General features: G+C 47.9%; 1 protein-coding gene across 5 annotated transcripts in view; it reads left to right on the forward strand.

The window, feature by feature from the left end:
* The window catches only part of LOC127665874 (kalirin-like), a 108,181-nt gene that overhangs the window by 78,144 nt on the left and 7,205 nt on the right, over positions 1–22,832 (forward strand). For all 5 annotated transcript variants that reach the window (XM_052158478.1, XM_052158479.1, XM_052158470.1 and 2 more), the window contains 6 exons: positions 14,275–14,302; positions 14,853–15,024; positions 16,202–16,323; positions 16,927–17,058; positions 18,528–18,692; positions 20,577–20,655. In XM_052158478.1, coding sequence (XP_052014438.1) covers positions 14,275–14,302; positions 14,853–15,024; positions 16,202–16,323; positions 16,927–17,058; positions 18,528–18,692; positions 20,577–20,655 — 698 coding nt within the window. The remainder of the gene's footprint in view (positions 1–14,274; positions 14,303–14,852; positions 15,025–16,201; positions 16,324–16,926; positions 17,059–18,527; positions 18,693–20,576; positions 20,656–22,832) is intronic.

The raw sequence follows: 22,832 nt of genomic DNA on the forward strand, positions 1-22,832 counted from the left end.
TTATTCTTATACCTGCTGAACTTAATTGGGTTCCTCACTCAAGCACAGGCAACGTATCAGTGACTATGCCACTGAAGAAACGAGGACAACTCCCACCCCACCCCACCCCACCCCCACCCCCACCCCAGCAATGACAATAGCACCATAGCTAGGGATGGGGCTTTATGTGTCCCTCCCCTCTTCCTGTTATAACCTTGTCAGGCCTGATCTTGTGCAGATAACCAGAGCTATGAGTTCATGAAGCAGCAGCCATATCGAGTCCTCTGCATCTTCCAGATCTTGCGTTCTCTCTGTCCCCTCTCTAGAGTGTTCCCAGTATCTTGGGGATGGGCGGGGGCAATATGTGTACTGTGCATGTCTCACATATGGCTGGTCACTCAGAAGTCGCTCATCCTCAGCACGTTGATCATTTGCGGATCTACACGTTAACCACTCTCTGTCCTATGCAGAAGGGAAGCTTCTCTAGCAGGCACTGATCCCGGCACAGCGCTCGGGAGGCACAGGCAGGTAGATCCCTGAGTTCAAAGCCAGCCTGGTCCACAGAACCAGTTCCAGGACAGCCAGGGCTACACACACACACACACACACACACAGAGAGAGAGAGAGAGAGAGAGAGAGAGAGAGAGAGAGAGAGAGAGAGAGAGAGAGAGAGAGAGATTGTCTAAGAAAGAAGGAAGGAAGGAAAAAAGAAAGACTTCAGAGAATAGCACTGATCTATGGTTACAAAGATAAATATTTAGAAGACAGTTTGATACCATGTCCATTTAATATAACAATAGTAGGTTCTCTTGTATGTAGCCCTAAAGTAGCCCTAGCTAGGTATTATTATTATTTATTTATTTATTTGGCATAATCTCTAATAAGTCCTCCACCATATTACGAAAACAACTAAAAAACCCATGAGAGACCATGTGGCCTAAGAAGGGGAGAGCCGGCTGTGGAAGAAGCCGCCTGAATTGAGCTGAGCCAGGAGGCTGGTGGTTGGAAATGGGAGCTCTGCCCAAATAAAGCAGTACCCTGTGGGTGTGGGTCTGCCACAGAGCCACATCTGGCAGGTGTGGGTCCGTAGAGCACTCTGCTGTGGAAGGAAGCGGTGGGGGCATTCACAGCTTGAATGCATGTTAGAGATGGGGAAGGCAGGAGGAACCCTGATGCTGCTTTCTTTGCACCAGCAGGCCTGGGTCCCACACCTGTCAACATCTGCCCCACATCTGTTGTTGTGACACCCATGGTGCCTTATCACCTAACGTGTCTAGATGTTGCTGGCATGTACTGGAGGAGTCAGCTGCAAGTAGACGAAAACCAGACTGGGGGGCGGGGGGTATTAAGAGCCAGGTATCTGTGCCCCAAGGCACCTTGGGACTTTGTCTAGCTCCGACCTGACAGGGTAGAGAGAGAAGAGTGCGATCCCCACACTGGAATCTTTTCTCCCTACCCTGTTAGAGAAGAGGTGAATGCACAGGGTGTGCCAGTTGCCATCCACTGAGAAAATTAATTGGTCTAGTCAGATGTTTCATTCTATACTTAGATAAGAATACACACACACACACACACCCCTACACACCTACCTTAGCCCTGCTTTGAAGTAAACCCATTTTTAAGGTTGTTATATTCAAAGCTGGGTAGCCTCTTTGTGGACTGAGTGTGCTAACTTCCTGAGAGACGCTATGGCTACCCAAGCAAAGAAGACATCAGGGTGTTGTTGATGGCAGGAGAAAGCCCCCAGGTGTGTTGCCACATGAACAGAAAGCTTTCGCCTATGGTAACTGTAGGCAGACAGTTCAGTTAATCTAAATGAGACAGGGAATATGCGAATCTGCCTATTGCTCCAGGGCATCCGGCGCAGTTGCCCCAGATGCCCCTGGCATTCACTCCATGCTGACCCTCCCAAGGGTGGTTCATGAGCTCCTCTGAACCTGTCGCTATCCTGAGGGTAGCCGCCATCTCCGATGTTGGCTTGGTGACTTCAGAGACAAAAAGCATGTGGGATCTCGAACATCGAGTTGTTAAACATGGGTGACATGAAAATGGAACTTTATTGCAGCAGAGGTGGCAGACAAAAATTGCTGCCAGTACATGCCGAAGCCCAGCTGAAAGCCACATGGCTGTGCTTCGTCCGACAGGCTTCTTGCCCCTAAGGTGGTATTTGGAACCTATTCCCAGAGCTCCCCACTTCACCCTTGTCTTCTGGAAGCATATTCTGTGCTCTCACTGAGCCGAGAAGGAGCCCCCTCTAGTCCTATATATACTCAGCCTCTGTTCCTGGGACCCCAAAACCTGGCACTGTGTTCCCATGCCCCATGCCTGGACTCCAAATGTGAAGGTTCTGCCCTGCCGACCAACCACCCTTGACCTGATAGAGCGTGTCCGTCCCTGTAAGCGGACTCATCTGCCGCCAGGAGAATGATGTCACCAAGACACCCTCTACCTTCTCTCCACTGGGGATCGTATTCCTTCAAGGGGCAGTTTGCTGGGTCTTTATGACATATGTATCCTATCCCGGCATATAATTGAGTCTCCACAGTAGTCTAGGAAGACATAGGCTATCTTTGAAAGCCATTTAAGGACTACGGCACACTGGATCCTCAGATTTAACCAGCCGCTTACAGTAAGGGAGGCTGTTGGCACAGCCCTTCCTTCCTGTCAACCAGTGCACGTGGATATTCTCACAGACACCATGCACTCTCAGCACTGCAGGCCATGCCGCCGGCCACAGCATGACGGGCACAAGGTCCCTGCATCCCCTGGCCATCTCTCCATCTGTCACCACGCCACATGGAGAACTGTTTTAGAAATGAATGCTTGTAGTTGAGCCTTCCCTTGCACCCTTGTGGGGGAGGGGACGAATGGGGACATGATGTGTGAAAGAAATTTACATGCAAAAAAAAATTCCAAATGAGGATAAAAATGAAACACTGGGGTCTCTTGAGAACAGCTCTTCTGGGCTTAGAGCCACGGGGCTGCCTGCCAGCTTCTTCAGTCCCATGACCACCCCCATGTCTACAAGTGACACTCCAGGCTAGAGCTGGGGCCTGAGTACCCAGGCCCAGCATCTGCCTCTAGCCAGGGCCTGTCTCTAAGAAACTGACATCTTCTCTGGCCTGGGCTAGATTTCCCTTTGGACTCATAGCTGCTGCCCAGAGGTTCCCACATCCATACCGCCTCTGAAAAGCTGGGGAGGTCATGCCTGGGTTTTCACAGCTCCTCAGCCCTACATTTCCACCTGCCCGAATCACTCAGTGAGGTTGAAAACTCTGAGCCAGTTGCCAGCCTTGGGTCTTTATCTCTGAGGATCAGAATTCTCCTAGCGTTTACATCAAACCTAATTAACGACATGCATTTTAACGTCTTCAATAAAGCTCCAGAGCCCTCTTGGCAGCGGTTGATCTGTGAGTGAGAAAGGCTCCACCACCCCTGCAGGCTTTGCCCTCTCTCTCAGTTGCCAGCTCTGTGGCTGAGGGAGCTAATGAGGGTGCATCGTGGAGAAGGGCTCTGGGAGGCGGCAAGGCTAAACCCTTACAAAAAAGAGGCTAATTGGAGAGGATGTTTCTAATCAGGGCAGAAGTAGCATTTTCAACAGCACCTTGGGAGCCTGTGCTTTTGTGGATTCCTCTTGTCCCTTACAGTGAACATAACCTAAGTAAGCATCCTTTCTGTTGGAAGAGCCAGGGACAGGAAAGAGCTTCCCCCGAGTTATTCGGTCATCACCGCCTTCGTTTCTGAGTGCTCCCCTCTCCTCCCATCTCCCTGGCTCTTTTACTTTTCATACAGGAAGCTGAAGTTAAAAAAAAAAAAAAAAAAGTAACTCAGGGCTAGAGAGAAGGATCAGTGGTGAAGAACACTCGTTGCTCATCCGGAAGACCTGAGTTAGGTTCCCAACGCCTACATAGTGGCTCACAACTATTCATAACCCCAGTTCCAGGGGATCGCTCTGGCCTCTGTGGGCACCAGGCATGCATGTGGCGCGTGCATGCACACACACACATACACATATACACATGCAGGCAAACACGTGCCCACAAAACAATTTTTAAAGCTGTAGCATTGTTTAATTGGTAAACCGATTGGCATGCAAGCAGGATGGTCTGAGTTTTGATCGCCAGCATCCATGTAAAGAGATGGACACGGTGGCATCCATAGCAACAGTAACCCCCTGAGCTGAGGTGACAGATAAGATCCCTGTGTCAGCCAGCACAGCTGAATCAGTGCGCTCCCAGTTCAGTGCGAGACCCTGTGTCAGAAATGAGTCAGAATGAGTCAGAGAATAGTCAAGGAAGATTCTCAGAGCTGACCTCTGGCGTACACACACGCACACAAGCACATGCTCATGACCACGTATGCGCACACACACTGATTTAAAGAAGCGAAGAAAAGGAAAGGAGACATTCCCTTGAATTAGTTGCTCGGTTTCCCCGGCCGTTATTCCCCCTTCTCACACCATCCTGTGGTGACTTAGAACACAGCCTTTCCAGGTTGGTTTTAATCTAAAACAGTTTCTGGGAACCGAGAAGGCTACCTTCTTCTGCCAGTTGCCCTGTACGGATGTCTGCTCTGTCCAGCTCAGCCCATAGGGCTCTCCTTTGAGCCGGTCTTGGCTTCTCGAGGCTGAAATATGATGCAAACTGAGGCCGCACAAAGCCAGTGGGACTGACCCCCTGAGACTGAGCCAGCGAAGCCTGGACTCTGGGTCCTGGCAGCTCTGTGACCTTGGGCCGATTAGTTTTCCTGAGCTCTGGGTTTCTCTGCAGGCGGCTTACACAGACCCTAGTGTGCAGGCCTTTAGACACTGGCATGTAGCCTTTTGAACACCATGTAGATCTAAGGGGTAATGTATGTCAGGGGACTTGGCTCTGAACCATGTCAGCCTCCTCCCAAAGCATTGAGACCATGACAGAAGACACTGGCAAAGGTGCAGTCCACTCACGCCTGAGTGGGGGTAGGAATGGCGGCTGAAGTGACCACGCTCAGGTCTAGGGATGGTGAGTGTTCTGAGCTGGCTGGCACGGATTTTCTTCTCAACCCACAGTTTCAGGCCCCAGATATCCCATCCTTGAAAAGGCAGCCTGTCGCTCCAGCCTCGGACGCTCTGGTATCCCCGTCCCAGATTCAGAGCTTCAAAATAACCTGGCCACACAGATGAAACTTCGACACCCCTGCCAGGCGACTGGCCTCCTGGCTTTGCCAGTATGTTTCCACTGAAGCCTGTGTTTGTATTTTAATAACAGAATTCATAAAAAGGACTCTTTAAAGAAAAAGAAAGTGAAGCGTCACATTCCTGTCATTTTGACAAAACATTTGCTTTGTAATGGATCTGATGTGTTTGGCAGCCAGACCCTCTCTTCCTGCCCAGATTTGTTCTGATTCCCTATAAGGGCGGATGGGTGTCCTAAGGGACCTTAGCTAAAACAAGATAGCCCTCCACCCTGTGCTCTGGCCATCAGGGAGGACACCATTGCTCACCTATGTCAGTCATGTCGCTGACCAAGTCACCAAGAAAAACTACCGCAAAGGGAGGAATTGCTTTGCCTCTCGGCTTCTGAGCTTTCTGAGTCATCGTTCCTTCAGCCCTGATGCTCTGGGACAGAGATGAGGCTGAAGCTCGTGGTGGCTGGAGTGTATGGGAGAGGAGGCTGGTCCCTCGTGATGGCCAGGAAACAGAGAAATGGAGTGTCCCCACCAGAGGGCTGTCGCCTTCACTCAGGCTATGGAATGGTGCCACCCACATTCAGAGCCAGCCTTCTCCCCATCCCAATAGATCATCTCCGGAAACGCCCTCATAGACACAGCTAGAGCTGCACTTTAGAAACCTCCTAGGCACATCTCAATCCAAGCATTAACACCTCTCAACCAGGCTGTAGTGGCACACGCCCTTAGTCCCAGCACTTGGGAGGCAGAGGCAGGTGGATCTCTGTGAGTCAGGCTAGCTTGGTCTAAATGGAGTTTCAGGACAGCCAGGGGCAGTTTCACAGACAAACCCCCCTCAGCTTCACCTGTGTCCTCAGCTTGACCTATGTCCTGCAGAGGCTCAGGCCCTTCCTTGTTGCACAGCTGCTGTAAGAGGAGAATTTCTTCTTCAACAGCTTTTCTAATCCCCTAACTGCTGGGGTAATTGCAGGTCTTTGGGCACACCCTTTCCCAGTGACTCAGGCACTCAGCCATTGCAGCCATGAGAGTCAGTCTATTTGACACTAGTTGGAAATGTCTGAATTGCTTTCCTGGGCTGGCATCCATGTTGAGCTCTTAGTCATGTGTGTCCTGAGGTGCCTCCCCCCTAGTTGGTAGGTCTGGCCCATTTCCTTATGTCGTACACTCACAAGCGTGCAAGTGCCATTGACCTAGGAGTTTCCCTAAGGGGGTAGCACTAGAAGAGACACAGCCACCGCTCCCACTTACCTGTATACACAAACATCCATGTACAACCAAAGGTCACCTGCAAAGCTCAGCATACATTCCTCAGTGATTCACAGAGCAAACCTCAGGGAAATCAAGGAATCAATAGCACACAGACAGACCAGGTTCTCCAACCGCAAAGATAATTTTAAAAAAGAAAAAACGGTTTGGAGGGAGCTGGAGAGTTGGGTACTGAAGTTTGAGGCCATGTAAGGCAGTTCACAGCTTCCTGTAACTCCAGCTCCAGGGGATCTAATGCCCTTGGCCTTCTTGGGCACCTGCATTCGCATGCATATCACACACACACACACACTTAAAATTTTAAAAAAAATTTTTTTAATTATTTGAAGCTGAGTCAAGGTGAATGTCTTTAATCCCAGGAGCAGGAGGCAGAAGCAAGTGGATCTCTGTGAGTTTGAGGACAGTTTGGTCTATAAGAGTGAGTTCTGGGACCCCCAGGGCTACATAGAGAAACCCTATTTCTAAATAAACAAATGAATGATTAAATAATTGGGAAATTGTCTGATCTAGTCAGATTGAAATAATGAGTAGCTAAACCTTCAAGCCAGAAATCATACCCAACCCTAGGAGCACATGCAGAAGAAAAGTTTTAGGGGGTTTTGTGTCGTGCTGGGGATAGAACCCAGGGCCTCACATATGCTAGGCAAGTGCCCTATCACCATGCTATCCTTAACCTGGAAAACATCCTTTTACTGTCTGTTAGTTTTCTAACTAAATGTTGTCTAGCATCCCTTTCCTTCCCTGCACTCAGATTAGTAGCTCTGAGATAGTTAGGGGCGTTCAGTTTGAGCTTGTATCCGCCATCTTTATCCCATTAGCATCCTTTGTGTGCAGTGTGGAAGTGTTTTGTGATTGGGTGATGAGAGACTCAGAAAAAAAAAACCAAAATAAAGTCAGGTCATCTTCAGGTTTCCCGACAGAATTTCACCTGCTTTCTCTGAGTCAGACTCTGAGGCGTTAACTGAGGGGGGGTCATCAAGCTCTCCTCAAACTCAGTTTGTTATTCAACGCTGGTTGGTTTTACCTGTAACTTTTCCCCTGAACTCACTGTTGTCCCATTTTGAAGAAAAATCCAGAAGGAAGGAGGGAAGTTGCCTCTGCAATTCTTTCTTATGGCTTCAGGAAACCTTACTACCTGCTGCCCTCTGCTGTTCAAATAAAACCAGGCTCCCCAGCTGTCCATCCCTGCCTCTCCCCTACTCCCCCCCAACAGACTTCACCTAGCATACTCTCTCCCTCTCCCTCTTCTCCTCTCCCCTTATCCCCCTCTCCCTCTCCTTCTCTCCCTCCCTCCCTCTTTCATTCTTTCTCTACCACTCCCTCCTTTTCCCTTCTCTTCCCCTCCTTCCTTCCTCTTCCCTCCCTCCATCTCTGAGGGGCATCTCTGAGTCAGACTACATGCATTTTGTATGAATAACACCACATGATGGCAGTGGTGTCACAGGCCTTTAATCCCAGCACTTGGGAGGCAGAGGCAGGCAGATTTCTGAATTCAAGGACAGCCTTGTTTACAGAGTGAGTTCCAGGACAGCCAGGGCTACACAGAGAAACCCTGTCTCGAAAACTCAAAAAAAAAAAAAAGAAAGAAAGAAAGAAAGAAAGAAAGAAAGAAAGAAAGAAGAAAGAAAGAAAGAAAGGAAGGAAGGAAGGAAGGAAGGAAGGAAGAAAGAAGGAAGAAAGGAAGGAAGAAAGGAAGGAAGAAAAGAAAGAAAGGAAGGAAGAAAAGAAAGAAAAGAAAAAAAGCCACTACTTTTCCTCCACAACCACGTCTACCTGACATTCTAGTTCTCCGTGGCTTCACATCCGTCACCATGCCCACTGCCCACCTGTTTGGGGGACATTCAATTTCAAGAATATCTGAGACTTGGGATTAGTACCTCCAGTCCCTGCACATACCCACAGTGGTCACCAGACCAGACAGCCAAGAGACCCAAATTCTGGTCCAGCAATGGAGGGACCTGAGCTAATCCGGTTCAACCATGTTTGACCTGTTCTTCCACAGATACTGTGTTTGACACCATGATTGATGGCTTTGATGGTGCATAAAACACAGAAGGGTTGCCATCTGCTGCGGGGCACAAGACTGCCGCACAAATGCAATGCAGATAGGAGTTTATGCACAGCAGCTCATGACCAGGGTCCCCGAGGTGCCAGCCTCTGAAGGAGCACAGAGGAAGATCCCCGTCAGCTAAATCCCAGACTTGGACTGACCAGTGGGATTCCCAAGGAAGCCACATGTCCAATTTATAGACAATGAAAAGCGCTCCAGTTTCTTGGAAGGATACATTATCTTTACCTCCTCTGAATTAGAATCCCACCACTAAAAGCTGTCAGTGATTTGACAGATACAGGACACCACATGCCAAATTTTGTGCTAAATTTGAAGGCAATAAGAAGACACCTGGGCCCTTGCCCTCATGGGCCTGGGAGCCATACAGATGCACAGACACAAACATTCCTGAGTAGACCACAGTGGGAGAGCAGCGTCACGGCCATCTCCCGCCCATGCATAGATTTGCTTCAAATAGAAGGAGGAAACGCGTCTTCTGTGAATGCTGCCCACAGCCACAGCTAGCAAAAGCATCGGTGTGGAACTTCACTCCGGGTCTAAGTTCCTGCTGGAAAGTTTATGGACGACTGGAAAAAGATCAGGCAGAGGCAGCCCAGCAGAGCGGGTGGGCCTTTGGATCAACCAACAAAGTGCAGTGCTTTCCCCAGACACCTCCCTGTGCACTCCGCACTGTGACAGAGTACTGAGCCAAATCAAGAGAGTCTTGTAGCCAGCCAGCGCCAGCCCGCTGTCACTGTGGGATCTTACATGTCACTTCCCAGTCTCATTCAGGAGATGGGGATCAGCAATCCTGCCTCTGTGTTTCTCTGGGGCTTTGGGGGGTCTAAGGAAGGTGTTTGTGGGTAGTGTATACCAATCAGATAATGCTGCCCAGATCCGTGCTGGCATTACCATAATCAGCAACACCTGCTCTCCCTGGGTCAACCAAACGGCAAAGAAATGAAGATGGCTGTCCCGGGTCTTTCAAGTGAACAAGAACCTACAATTGAGCCTCTCCTCGGCATCCCCACTAAATCTACACCCTCAGTAGGAATGGTCATTCCTTTAAAAAGAAAGCTTTATTTATTTTTATTTATATGAGTACACTGTAGCTGTCTTCAGACACACACCTGAAGAGGGCATCAGATCCCATTACAGATGGTTGTGAGCCACCATGTGGTTGCTGGGAATTGAACTCGGGACCTCTGGAAGAGCAGTCAGTGTTCCTAACCACTGAGCCATCTCTCCAGCCTGGAATGTTCATTCCTTAAGCAGCACACTTGCTCAATAGCATACACAATTCAGCCAGGGTTCCAGGATGAGGAAGAGGAGAAAGACAAGTTCTTTCTGCAGCTATCTGGGGTGTGTCCTCCTGGTCTTTGGAAGCCTCACTTTAATTCTTCCTACTAAGACCTGAGAATGTCGCTCAGTGCTGGGGTGCTTGCCTAGCACGCACACTCCCTGGGTTCGATGCCTGGCTCCTCAAGTGTGTATGAAGTGTGTTAACTTACCACTTGCTCCGTTGTCTTCCCTGTGAGATTCCTGGCAGGGCTCCATATCCTTCTCTCTGGGGAATCTCCAGCATGGAGGGAAGTACGGGCCACCAACCAGAGCTTTTAGCATCCGCAGGTTCTTTCTCTACTTGAGCCCCAATGGAGTATGGGGGCGGGGTGTTGCAGAGTCTAAAGCTCTGTTATCTGTTGAAGAATGGCCCACATCACGGCAAATGTCACTGAATCCCATCTTCCCACTGTGCTGAAACCTGTGGATGTCAGTGTGCCTGCCCACCATGTTCCCTCCTGGTACAACCACCTAACCGGGGTCTGCTCAATAAATCTTTATCAGCATTAAACAACCCTTCCATGTTGGCATCACAGTCCCCAGATGACAGGGGTCTGTGTCCACAAAACCACATTGGCGTTACAATCCTCAGATGAAGCTGACTGAATCCACGTTGTTTAAGAATTGTAGTCAAGTGCAGAGGGCTCCGGGGCCTCCTCAGGCCTGTCATCTCCCAGCGTTTACACACTTTCTCGTTAGCTGCTAGGAGCCACTGCTCTTAGAGGCTGTGCGCAGTGTTGTTTTTGAATCATTTTCCAAAGCTCATGTTCCATCTGTTTACAAACAGGCTCTAGTCAGATATTAGACATTTATCCAGGACTAATTATTTTGCATATCTTTCGAGCCTGTTTTGAGATCCTGTTTATGAACATCACATTCCTGGGAGACACGAAGGAGGTGGAAGATCAAACACCTATTTATTCCCCAGCATGTATCAAATGCCCGTGGTGTGGAGATCCTGGGCATAGGGACATAACAGCAGCGCCCACCCTGAGGAGCTCAGGGCCCTATTGGTCCAACTGCCCCTTTCTTTACAAAATACTTTGACAGGGAAGTAGATTGGTTGCAGAAAATTTGGAAAGTCCGTGTAGGAGGATAAGGAGATCTGGATCATGACACATGTCTTTAATCCCAGCCCTCTGGACTCAGAGGACAGGCAGATCTCTGTACGGTAGAGGCTAGCCTGACCTATGGAGCAAGTTCCTGGACAGCCAGGGCTACGCAAGGAAACCCTGCTTCGTGGAAAGAAAAAAAAACAAAAACAAAAAGAAGGAAGAGGGAGGAGGAAGAAGAAGAAGAGGGGAGAGGAGGAGAAGGAGGAGGGCGAGGAGGAGGAAGAAGAGGAGAAAGAAAAGTCACCTTAATATTATATACTATTTTATAAACACGGAGAGTAGAGCCCTTGTGTTTGTATTTCTGTGTCCACAAAACTATGCACACATTAGCCAGTACTTCTTGAGTGGGAAGGAAAGCCTCCTATAAGCCCAGCACTGAGTAATCACCCTCAATATTTGGAAATATTCTTAGCCTCTTTGCTGTGCTGAATAACTGACCTAGGCCGGGTTGCCTACCTTACCTAAAAGCGAGACGGATGAGTGTACGACCTCTTTCTCACACCCCCTGCTGGCCATGTGGTGATACTGCAGTAGCTAATTGGTCACCCTCAACACCCCGAGGAAAGTTTTATATCCTTCCCTTTAACATGGGCCAGAATATTTTCAGACAGAGACGTCTCTTTGTGTGTGTGTGTATGTGTGTGTGTGTGAGAGAGAGAGAGAGAAGAGACATCTCTTAGTGTGTGTGTGTGTGTGTGTGTGAGAGAGAGAGAGAGAGAGAGAGAGAGAGAGAGGGAGAGGGAGAGAGAGACCCAATAGCTTTTATTTACCGTATCCTTCCATGTTTCACACATCTACAAAAGCCTCACGTGCAGGAAGCTAGCAGGTTAGAGGTCAGTTGCCTTGCACAAACCCAATCAACTACCAGAGATCCTCCAACCAGGCTGTCTGGGAATTCTCCTGAGAGGGGCTTTTTAAAACAAAACAGACTGTCCCGCCTAACTCCCCAGACCAGCAGAATAATTTAGCTTCTTTCGCCATGGACAATTAAAACACAGACCCACAGCTGGTGAGAGTCCTAAGAATGAATGAATTCAACTGTGGAGCATTCAACGCTAAATGAGGAGTCTGTGTCACAGCCTCTTCCCAGAGGGAAGGCTGCAGAAGAGGAACAGCAAGGCTATAAGAGCCACAGGTTGAGGAGGACAACCATGAAAAAGTGTCTTCTGGGTGTACAGAGCCATCGCTTGGATGAGTTCTCCACTGCAGTGGTTCTCTGCACAGGACCAAGCCAGTGAAGAAGCCCACATGGCTAGGGGAGGGGCTCAGAAGCCCGCCCTCGCTGAGGGCCGCCGATGGAAGGAAGGCTCCTGGTCAGTGTCCTCGGCAAAGTGGCCCCCGGCGGCTGCCTGTGCTCCAGCAGATGGTCCTGCAGAGCACCGTGCACATGGACAGTAATGACTGGCCTCCCTGGGCTATGAGAAGAGAGGACAAGAAGCCAGGACAGAACAGGGCAGGGAGTTCTGGAAGGAGCTGAAGAGGGAGTGGGGTGGTATGATCAAAATGCATTGTATGCAATTCGCAAAGAATGAATACAGTGTGTGTGTGTGTGTGTGTGTGTTAAATGCCAGCCAGACGTAATGACACATGCCTGGAACCCCAGTTATTCAGAAGGCTGAGGCAGGAGAAGCACTAATTCAAAGCCTGCTCTAGCAATTTGGAAAGGCCTTATATCAAAATTGTAAGTGAGGAAATTTACAAAGGGTTGTAAAGTTCAGCACAGTGCACTTGCCTAGCATGCAAAGCCGTGGACTCGGTCCCTAGTACACTCTCCCTACTCCCCACACCCGCACACTACTTCATGCCAACCCAGACAGGAGCTTTTGTCATGAGGCCCAGGCCTTGGCTACACTTTCTGGTTTTGAGCTGCCTCCGTCAAGGAGCAGGAACCATTGGTTTGAAGGAACTTGGGGGTGGCGTTTGCAGACTAATACTGCACAAGCCGGAGTCCAGAATTAGCACCTCAAGGGTGCCTACAGCCCATTTTGGTAAAAAACTAACTGTAAAAGGTTAGTTTGTGTGCAAAGGGGAACCCCAAGGAGGAAATAGTATCTTCCAGAGGGTCCTACACACCCTCCTCTCTATATGGGAACACACAGAAACAGAGTTTGCAGGAGTCAGGGGCAGACCTTGTAAAAAGCTCTACCTGAGCTTTTCTTTGTGTAAGGCGAGTTTTCCACCCTAGTCGGAAGGCACAAACCTTCCGTGATAAAGTAGGTTAGGCCCCTCAGCAGACAGCTTAGCAGGAGGAGAGCCCTTAGAACCTCACATTTTTACCTGAATAGGAATTAAGTACGTGTCCCTCAACAAGCACCATGGTGAGCCCTTGGCATATAAACCTGTACTTATTATGTCTGTGAGAGCCAGCCACACTAGTGGAGCTTTTCACACTAGCCTATTTCATAGTGGAGGAAAATTAATACCAATCAATGCCAAGTAGCGAGCATGCGACCACATTGAACAGAAGGTGACACCTGGCTCTCAGTTCACTAAAGTTTGAGCTTTCTCACAAGCCAGACTTGTATGAACTAGGTTTCTCTTTGCCTGGGGAGAGGCGATACAAAAGGTTGGGGACAGAGCAAAGGGAGCAGGCACTTGAGAAGGGCGACTTTCCAGGCTGGCTGGAGTGGCCAGGTGTTCGGGGGCAGGGCACATTCCGGTGCACTGCTCCTTTCCCCTCAGACCAGCCATGGAATGCAAGAATCATGTGGTGGTCTTGAATCTTCCTTCGCTCTCTCCAGTAGCACAAAGAGTGGGTGTTTATCCATCCCCTGTGGAGGCCGGGGCCAGAGTTGGAACTGGGATCAGATAGGCAGCCGGGATCTACTGCTCTTTTTCTTCAACCAGGAAAGCTCTGCTTAGGGCCAAATGTGGTGGAGGGGGGGACCTTTGAAAGGGAACCACTGGGTAGATTCATTGCAGTGACCCAGTTTGATCGCTCTCATGGGTTTTGTTCCTGCCCGTAATTTGTGGGGGAAATTGTTGCTATGGTATTGGTAGAGGACATGTTGAATAGGAAGGGTATGGGATTATCATGGAAAAAGAACAACAGAGAGGAAGGGAGAAAGGCAGCTGCGATCACCAACAAGTAGTAAGCCTACGAAGTGGCCATCTTAGACAGGAAGTAATCCTATGCCCTTTGGTGTCCAGGAGAGTATCTATGACTGTGAGCACCCATAACAGCACAGGGAAAGAAAGGGTGGTCTCCTGAAGCCATTGCCCCAAACAGGCCTTGCTTTTGACTCAGTAAAGTCTATCATTTTCTCTGAGTTGTAAAGGTAATGTCTATCATTTTCTCTGAGTTGTAAAGGTTCAAGCAATTTTCTGTTCTTTTGTGTTTTGTTTTGTTTTTTTCAGATCTTGAATCCAAACTTCATTCAGGAAGGTAAGTTTTTAAGGGGATAGAATTGAGAATGTGAGGGCTGGCTAATAAATTACCTTCTATCTAGCTTTAAGGTGGGGACTTTAGGCAGTGGTGATACGCTTCCGTATTTATGGATAAGGAGAGATCATTAAGATAAACTAGTAGATACAAAGAGTACCGCATGTAAGCTATGTAAGCGGTTCTACTTTGATTAAATAAATAAAAAAAAATGTATAAAACTCAAAGACTCTGGGGGGAAATGTCCCCAAAGAAATGTCCCCAAATGCTACCTCTGCATTATACCATCATGGGGCTCTTCCCTCTTTTGCTTTTGTTTCTAATGTTGCTGTTAAATAAGGGTATGGTGGCGCATGCCTTTAATCCCAGCACGATTTTCTGGGTTTAAGGCCAGCCTGATCTACATAGTGAGTTTCTCACCAATCAGACAATGCACACTAATCAAACAATGTTAGGCGGAGGGTCATTTGAACCCCAATGGCTCCATCTCTGAGGCTGAGAATACTACAATGTCTAAAATGGCGGTAGTGAGTGTGTATCCATTCCACTGCAGTGGCTCCGGAATTCCTTGTGCCCTTAGTCGATGTGACCTGCTTGCTTGGAGACACGGTGCTGCTACAGTGCAAAGCCTGTGGGCGGCCAAAGCCCAGCATCACCTGGAAGGGTCCAGATCAGAACATCCTAGACACTGACAACACTTCAGCCACATACACCATCTCCTCCTGGTAAGTGGATCACCCAGTGTCTGGGCCCATAGCACCCAGAGGCTGGACTGGGGTGAAATTCTCTCTGGATTACTAAGCACCCCAAAAGATTAGTCCTAGTTTTTATTCCAGATCATATGCTTGGTCTTGAGTAGGAGAATTAGCGCCATACACCAGAGTACCCTGTATTCAAGTCTCAAGCACAGCCTCAACTGCCTACTCTGCAGCTGGCCCTCCAGCCTGGCTCTGGACTGTGCCAGCATCCATTGAGTGTGCTGCCCAACACCAGACAGACAGACAGACAGACAGACAGACATGAGGCTTACAGGACCCATCTAGGAACATTCTGTGCAGGGCCTAACAGAAAACAAATAAAGCATTATCTTTTAAACAACAGGCCAAGCCTGAACTATAAATATAAAATGTTTCTGCGGACCTGTTATAGGCACACTGATATCTGCACATCTGTCCAAGGATCCCCAGGAGATCTGTCAGAAGTACTGAATGCTAGCTGAGTACCCTGGGATGCTTGGTGTCCATCAGGATGCTTTGAGATAAAGATGGTGATGTGATTCATTCCTCACCTAAGAGCTATTTTACGGGGGTTAGGGGGTGTATATTCTAAACTGTGCAATGGGATATCAAGCTACAAGGCGCATCCACACTAAAGGCTGCTTGGTTGACTGCCTCCCAACCACTCTGCTAATTTGTCCCCCAACGAATTCTGAGTGTCATTGTGCATGGCTGCTTCCAGCGGACAGGCAGTGAGTGCCAGGCTCTAGGGGTGCACCAGCCACTTAGAGAAATGCCTGGAGTAGAGCACTCTTCCATTGGCTTAAGTTGTATCTGTGAGTGTATGTATGTGTGGGTGTGTCTGTGTATGGGTGTGAGTGTTAGTGAGTCTGTGCTTGTGTGTCTGTGTGTGGGTGTGAGTGTTGGTGAGTCTGTGTTTTTGTGTATGTGTGTGTGGTGTATGTGTGTGTATGTATGGTGTCTATGAGTGTGTATATGTGTGTGTGTGTGTCTGTGTGTGGGTGTGACTGTTGGTGAGTCTCTGTGTGTGTATGTGTGTGTGTGTGGTGTATGTGTGTAATGGTGAGTCTGTGTTTGTGTGTATGTGAGTGTGTGTATGTGTGGGTGCATCTGTGTGTGTTTGTGAGTGTCTGTGAGTCTGAAGGAGATCCATTTAATGTCCTAGTGATTCTGGGGAAAGCACGCTCAAAATCTGCAACCTGATGCCCCAGGACAGTGGGATTTATACCTGCATAGCAACAAATGACCACGGAACTGCATCCACCTCTGCTACAGTTAAGGTGCAAGGTATGCTGTGATCTCTCTCTCTCTCTCTCTCTCTCTCTCTCTCTCTCTCTCTCTCAGAGCATGTCTTAACTGTAACAAAACGACAATAAAACGTATCATCTTAACCACTTTTAAGTGTAGAGTGTAATGGCATTGAGTTCACACCCATTGGTTTGTGGTCACCAGCGGGCTTCCTTTTATTATCCGTTCCTATTAAACAATAACTCCAAATTCCTCCCTCCACACTGCCCTGGCTGCCCCTATTCTGCCTTTCCTATTCCGGCCTCAAAGACTTTATATTGGTCATTTTAAGTGAACAGGATCAGGACACCCTGAGACTCGGGGAAGAAAGGATCTAAAGCAGAACCCAGACCCTGCTAAGAGCTCCTACCCTAATCTTCAGCATGATTCCTGACCATGTTTAATTTAAGGGAGGTTGTCAGACAACGCATCCCATCTCCTAGACCTCCCTTGGGCCTAGAGAAAGGTGTGGTTCTTGGACAGGGTTATGGGCCAGATTTAAAACACGGTTAGTATATTCCCCTGGATCGTGCGGATCGTGCTACTAGGGCATGCAACTCCCAGCTCTGAGAAGCTGCACCACCCTGCTGTCTGTCTCCACAGGTGTTCCTGCAGCCCCCAACCGCCCAATCGCACAGGAGAGGAGCTGCACCTCCGTCATCCTCCGCTGGCTGCCCCCTGCCAGCACCGGGAACTGCACTATTTCGGGGTACACCGTGGAGTACCGCGAGGAAGGTGTGTTGCTCTGCTCTTCTATATCTGCTTCCTCTCAGGAGGTCTTCAGAGTCTCGAACCTTGGACTTCAACTAGCCTCCCACTCACAGGACTCAGCCTGGCTAGGGCACCCTGAAAGTTTAGCCCAGAAGCCGGGAGCCAGGCTGTATCTTACCACGGTTCCCAAATGGAAACCTCTCTGGTGCTGGCCTGTCTCGGCCACTAGGTGGCAGTGTGTCTTCATTGCTTTGTAGTACTTACCTAGCTCAATCACACAGACAGGGGCAGTTGAGCCCATGTTACAGATAGGAAGCTAACGCCTGAAGAGTAAAGAAACACGAGGCTGTTAGCACAGGCAAGCTCCCACTAGACCCAGCTCTGCAGCTGGCTAAACTGGTTTTTCTTCCAGACCAGAAACCGCGATAGGATGATCAGAGCTCCACCCCTCCCCCTCCATATATACTCTATAACATGTGTACACACATATACCTTTAATTATTGGGCAAGAAAGAAAGTTCAAGTCAGGTGTGGTGGTGCACACTTCTAATCCTAGCACTCGGGAGGCATTGGCAGGAGGATCTCCTTGAGTTCAAAACCAGACTGATCTACGTAGGTCAGTTAGAGTTATATAGACTCAGTAGTAATAGTAGTAGTAGTAGTAGTAGTAGTAGTAGTAGTAGTAGTAGTAGTAGTAGTAGTAAATGTTTTTAAGTGCTTCCGGTAGTTGTCATTACCCAATTGAACCTAAAGCACCTGCTTGCCTCTCCCAAGACCATTTGTTTTACTTTTTTATTACTCTCATCACTTTAATTCTTTCTTCTTAAGTGGAAAGTGTGCAGTTATAAAACTATTTCTGTTGGCCTTTTCCTAAAGTTGTCTGCAACAGAGCATGCAGGGCCAGCCCGGGTGTGGCTGCCGAGCCTGGAAACCCGTTTCCCATTTCTGTGTTAAGCTCCTAACTCCTCTCAGAAACTAAGTTCTCGTAGGCACACTGCTTAGTGTTTCTGAGACGCCTACTTCCTCATCTGTCAAGTAAGGTTAGTGCTCCCGTCATCACTGGGTTTCTGTTCAGCTGGAGTTAAAGGGGAGAATTATACCATGCCCTGGAGTGTTTCCATCTGCATATTTTTTATTTCAATTTCCAAAGGTATGTTTCCTTGCATTTTGTTCCTGACTTGCAGTTTCTTCCCGCCTAATCACACTGCTGCGGATTCCCATGTATATAGCACATATATCCGTGCTATCTCGTCACCTTGCATGATTGAGAAGGACTAGAACCCATTCTTACACCAACTGTCCTTTAACCTGTTACTTAGGAAAACTGAGCTGAAATCCCCTGCAGTTGGCCTGCAGACTTTCAGAGCCTGACAGTGACCTCACTGTCCATTTCCTATCTTTGTTTGCTGAAGGCCTTTGAAACAATGTCTCTCACTCTGCCTGTCTCCATTTTCTAGGCCTTTGAAACAATGTCTCTCACTCTGTCTCTCTAGGTTCCCAGGTCTGGCAGCAGTCGGTAGCTTCGACCTTGGACACTTACCTGGTCATTGAAGACCTTAGTCCTGGGTGCCCTTATCAGTTCAGGGTCAGTGCCAGCAACCCCTGGGGAATCAGCCTTCCCAGTGAGCCCTCAGAGTTTGTACGCCTTCCAGAGTACGGTGAGTCCCAGCAGACAGAAGACAACTAGCCAATGGAAGCAAGGCCGTGAGCGACTGTAACAAAAGCACTCCTGGTGTCTCTGACCCCATGGGGGGGGGGGGTCTTGGGGCCACGTGGCAGCTTCCATCAGACCAACTTTAAGAGACTAGAGGGAGCGTCTCAGGAGGTATCTCAGAGCCAACATCAGATCTGCCACCCTTGCCGACCATGTGCCTTTGGGGTTGCTCAGGGGAACCTCAAAGGACAAGCAGGAGACCTTTGCCACAGTGTGCTTTCTGCCTCTGGCCCTCCTCCGAGACCTCTGGTAGAGTTCAAAGCCTGTTTTCCCTGGGGTGCCTCTGGCAGACATGTGTTTCCTATGTATCAGGGACTGCTGGGCTCAACAACTTAAAACACAGAGAAAAAAGGAGGTCACTACCGGAAGAAACCTTGACATTTGCCCCACCCTTCCAGAATTTGCTTTTCAACATAGATCTACATGAAATAGAAATTGGCTAAGACGAACGTGTAACTAACCAGATGTGACTACTTTACCAGCTCGGCTCTCACTTTGCCCACCATGCTCGCTGACCCACCTACTCTGCCCATTTTGGTCCCGGACACATTTTAAAAGAGGAAACTTGCTGGTCTGAAAAAAGATCCCATAGGTGACACTTTGGGCAGCGCACAGAAGTGGCATATGTATCCTCAGGACGGGTTAGGAAAGGGTGGGAGATTCACCATACTTAAAAGCAGCAGATTTAGGGTCTCTGTGGATTAAAGGAAGTCTGGAGTTCCCAGAGTGCCTTGGGCTTCACACTGCCCTGCCCCCGCTGAGTCCGGAAACACCCTGCAATCCCAAGTCAGAATCAGCCCGGTCTGCTTGTGACCTTGACTTGTTCTCACAGTCTTGTGACTCTGGAAAATCATGACCCTGGTTCTGCATGTCCTTGGAATTCACTGTGGGCATGTCACCGGAAAGCTTAGGTGACTGACTGACCAGGGTGGAATCAGAAAAACTGAGTTGCTTTGTGGGGTTCTTTTCTTTCCAACCACTAACTCAGTATGGCTAGGGATGGCCACCATTTTCATTTTGTTACTTGATCCCCAGCAGAAACCACAAATACATATGGGCGTGTATGCTCGGGGGTGTGTATGTGTGTGTGTGTGTGTGTGTGTGTGTGTGTGTGAGAGAGAGAGAGAGAGAGAGAGAGAGAGAGAGAGAGAGAGAGAGAGAAGAATTAACACGACATACAAGGTCAACCGAATCACCCAGGAGAACCAGTCGTGAGTGACATTCCATCAGTTCAGATAGAGCAGTGGTTCCCAACCTGTGGGTCTCGACCCCAATATCAGAAATCCTGCATATCAGATGCCTACATTACAATTCATAACAGTAGCAGCATGACAGTTATGAAGTAGCTATGAGATAATGGTATGGTTGGGGTCACCCCAGCATAAGGAGGCTGAGGACCACTGACATACAGGAAAAGCTTGTAAAAGGACAAGGACAGTGATGTCAGAGAAGTCTCTAGAACGCTCTGCTCACACTGCTTCCTCTTTTTCAGCTCCCTCATTCTCTCGCATCCCACAACCCTCGTGTTCACTGACTTTTCTAGTCCTTCCAGAGTTCCTCTTTCTGCCTTCCTATGTTTTCTCTGACTTTTTGTGAAGCTACGTTTTTGATCCTGTCCCATGGCCCCCCTCTGTTTGAGGAGATGACAGACTGTCTGACTCTGCCACATCCATCCCCCTGCACATTCTAAAACTAACAGTCCAGAGAGTCACAGCCTTTCTCCTCTGGGTGGTCTCCGTATTTAGTCGTAAGAATTTCTCTGAGGTTGTTATGCGGGAGTGTCTTCGTAATGTAGTAATGTCACACGTGGATTCTCCCTGTCCCAAAGATGCGGCCGCCGACAGTGCTACCATTTCTTGGAAGGAAAATTTTGATTCTGCTTACACCGAACTGAATGAGATTGGCAGGTAAGGATACCAGCCGTCTTACAACAGAACGACTGGCTTTCTGTCTTGTCTCTTTTTGTTGGAAAACAGCTAGTGCATTCCTGGGAATTTTCTTCCATTCTTTTTCTTTACTGAAGTTGGAAGCTTGCCTTGTTGACACTTAGCTTTTTGTTTTGTTTTGTTTGGTTTTGTTTGGTTTGGTTTGGTTTGGTTTTTGAGACAGGGGCCCTAGCTGTCCTGGAACTCACTTTGTAGACCAGACTGGCTTTGAACTCAGACATCTGCCTGCCTCTGCCTTCCCAGTGTTGGGATGAAAGGCATGAGCCACCAGGCCTGGTGTAATATAAGATTTTTAAGCTTCAAAATTTTCCTAAAAATATAATTTTAGTTACATGTCTCCAATTTTATGATATTGGAGAATAATTTTATGAATAATGAATATGATATTTTCATTATTATTGTTTCTTATTTTTATTTCATTATTATTATGACTTATTTCTTGAATCAATTATAGTAAGTTATAAGTAATATAAAATGCTTTAATATATATGAGATTTAAGTTCTATTTTGTTACTCACTTCTAATCCCATTGCACTGCGATCAAAGAACTTGCTCAAACTTGTTCCCTGGGTCAAGCATGGCAAGATTTTGTAAAGATGTTTTTGTATTCGGGATCAGTAGGTAAGAGCACTGGCTGTTCTTCCACAGGACCTGGATTCAATCCTAGCCCCGGCATGGTGGCTCACAACCATCTGTGACTCTAGTCCCAAGGGTTCTAACACTCCCTTCTAGTCCCTGGGAGCATTGTACACACATTGTGCAGAGACATGCATATAGGCAAAATAGCCATATATATAAAATAAAAAACGAGGAATTTTTAAAAGTTCCATGTATTCATTTTACTTTCTTTTTTAAATATTAATTTATGTGTATGACTTTTGCCTGTGTATGTCTGTGCACCATATGCATGGCTGGTCCCTGCAGTGGACAGAAGAAGCTGTCGGTTCCCCTGAAATTGTAGGCATGGATGGTTGTGAGCCACCATGCGGGTGCTGGGAACTGAAGTCCAGTCTTCTTCAGGAGCAAGGCCTCTTAACCACTGAGCCATCTTTCCAGTCCATCGTTGTGTGTAGAGGAATATTCTGCTTAGAAGGGAAACAAACTCACACTTGCTGCTCCAAATGACACAGAAATATCTTGGCTAAAATATTATATTAGTTTACCTTTGGCGTCTGAAAGAACCTAGGATGCTGAGAAAGTAGAGATGGCTTTAAAAATAATAATAATATCATAATTAAAAATACAGAAGGAAAGGTTTCTTTTCCTTTTGTTGTGTATTCATATGTGTGTGTTATGTGGGGGGAGGGTGTACACATGCCACAGCCCATGTGTGGATAGCCTGTGTGTGGACAGTCCATGTGTTGAGGTCAGAGGATAAATTTGTGGAGTCAATACTCTTGTGCTTTTATGTGAGTTTCAGGTATCAGGCTTGGGCAGTCAGGTCTATATCTTCAGATAGCAGGTCCCTTTATGCCCTGAGCCAAATTACCAGTCCCAGGAGGAAATATTTCACTTTTTTTCAAATTTATTTGTTTTTATTTTATGAGCATGGTTAAGTGTCTACATGTATGTATATGTACCACATATGTGTCTGGAAAAGAAGAAGGCATTGGATACCTTGGAAGTGGAGGTATAGAAGGTTGTGAGCAGCCTTGTGGGTGCTAAGAATGTAACCCCGGAATTCTGGAAGAACAGGCAGAACCCTTAACCTCTGAGCCATCACTCCACCCCTGGGAAGATTTCTAATATTGCTTGATCTCTCTTCTTCAAAATAATTGGGACCAAAAGTACACTAAGGATTGTAGGAACTCTGTACCTGGACACAAAGAGATGTCTTGAGTCTAGGACCCAAGTCTAAAAAAAAGTCACCTATATTTCATGCACTCGTTTGCCTGAAGGTGACTTCACGTGATGTGGCTAGTATACCTGTATTTTGTCACTCACCATGTGAAGTCAGCTGTCGAATTTTCCCCAGTAATGTTATGTCTGCACACAAAGAGTGTCAGATTTTAGGGCATTTTGGATTTGGGATTTTTAGATTAGGGACACTCCACCTGTAAGACGTTATTGCGGCCTCAGTGATGCACCTGGGCATGTGCGTGTGCTCACATGTTCTAACATGCCCTAACATGTCTGGC

This window comes from Apodemus sylvaticus, chromosome 15 (genome assembly GCF_947179515.1).
Source record: "Apodemus sylvaticus chromosome 15, mApoSyl1.1, whole genome shotgun sequence".
Classification (NCBI taxonomy): Eukaryota; Metazoa; Chordata; class Mammalia; order Rodentia; family Muridae; genus Apodemus; species Apodemus sylvaticus.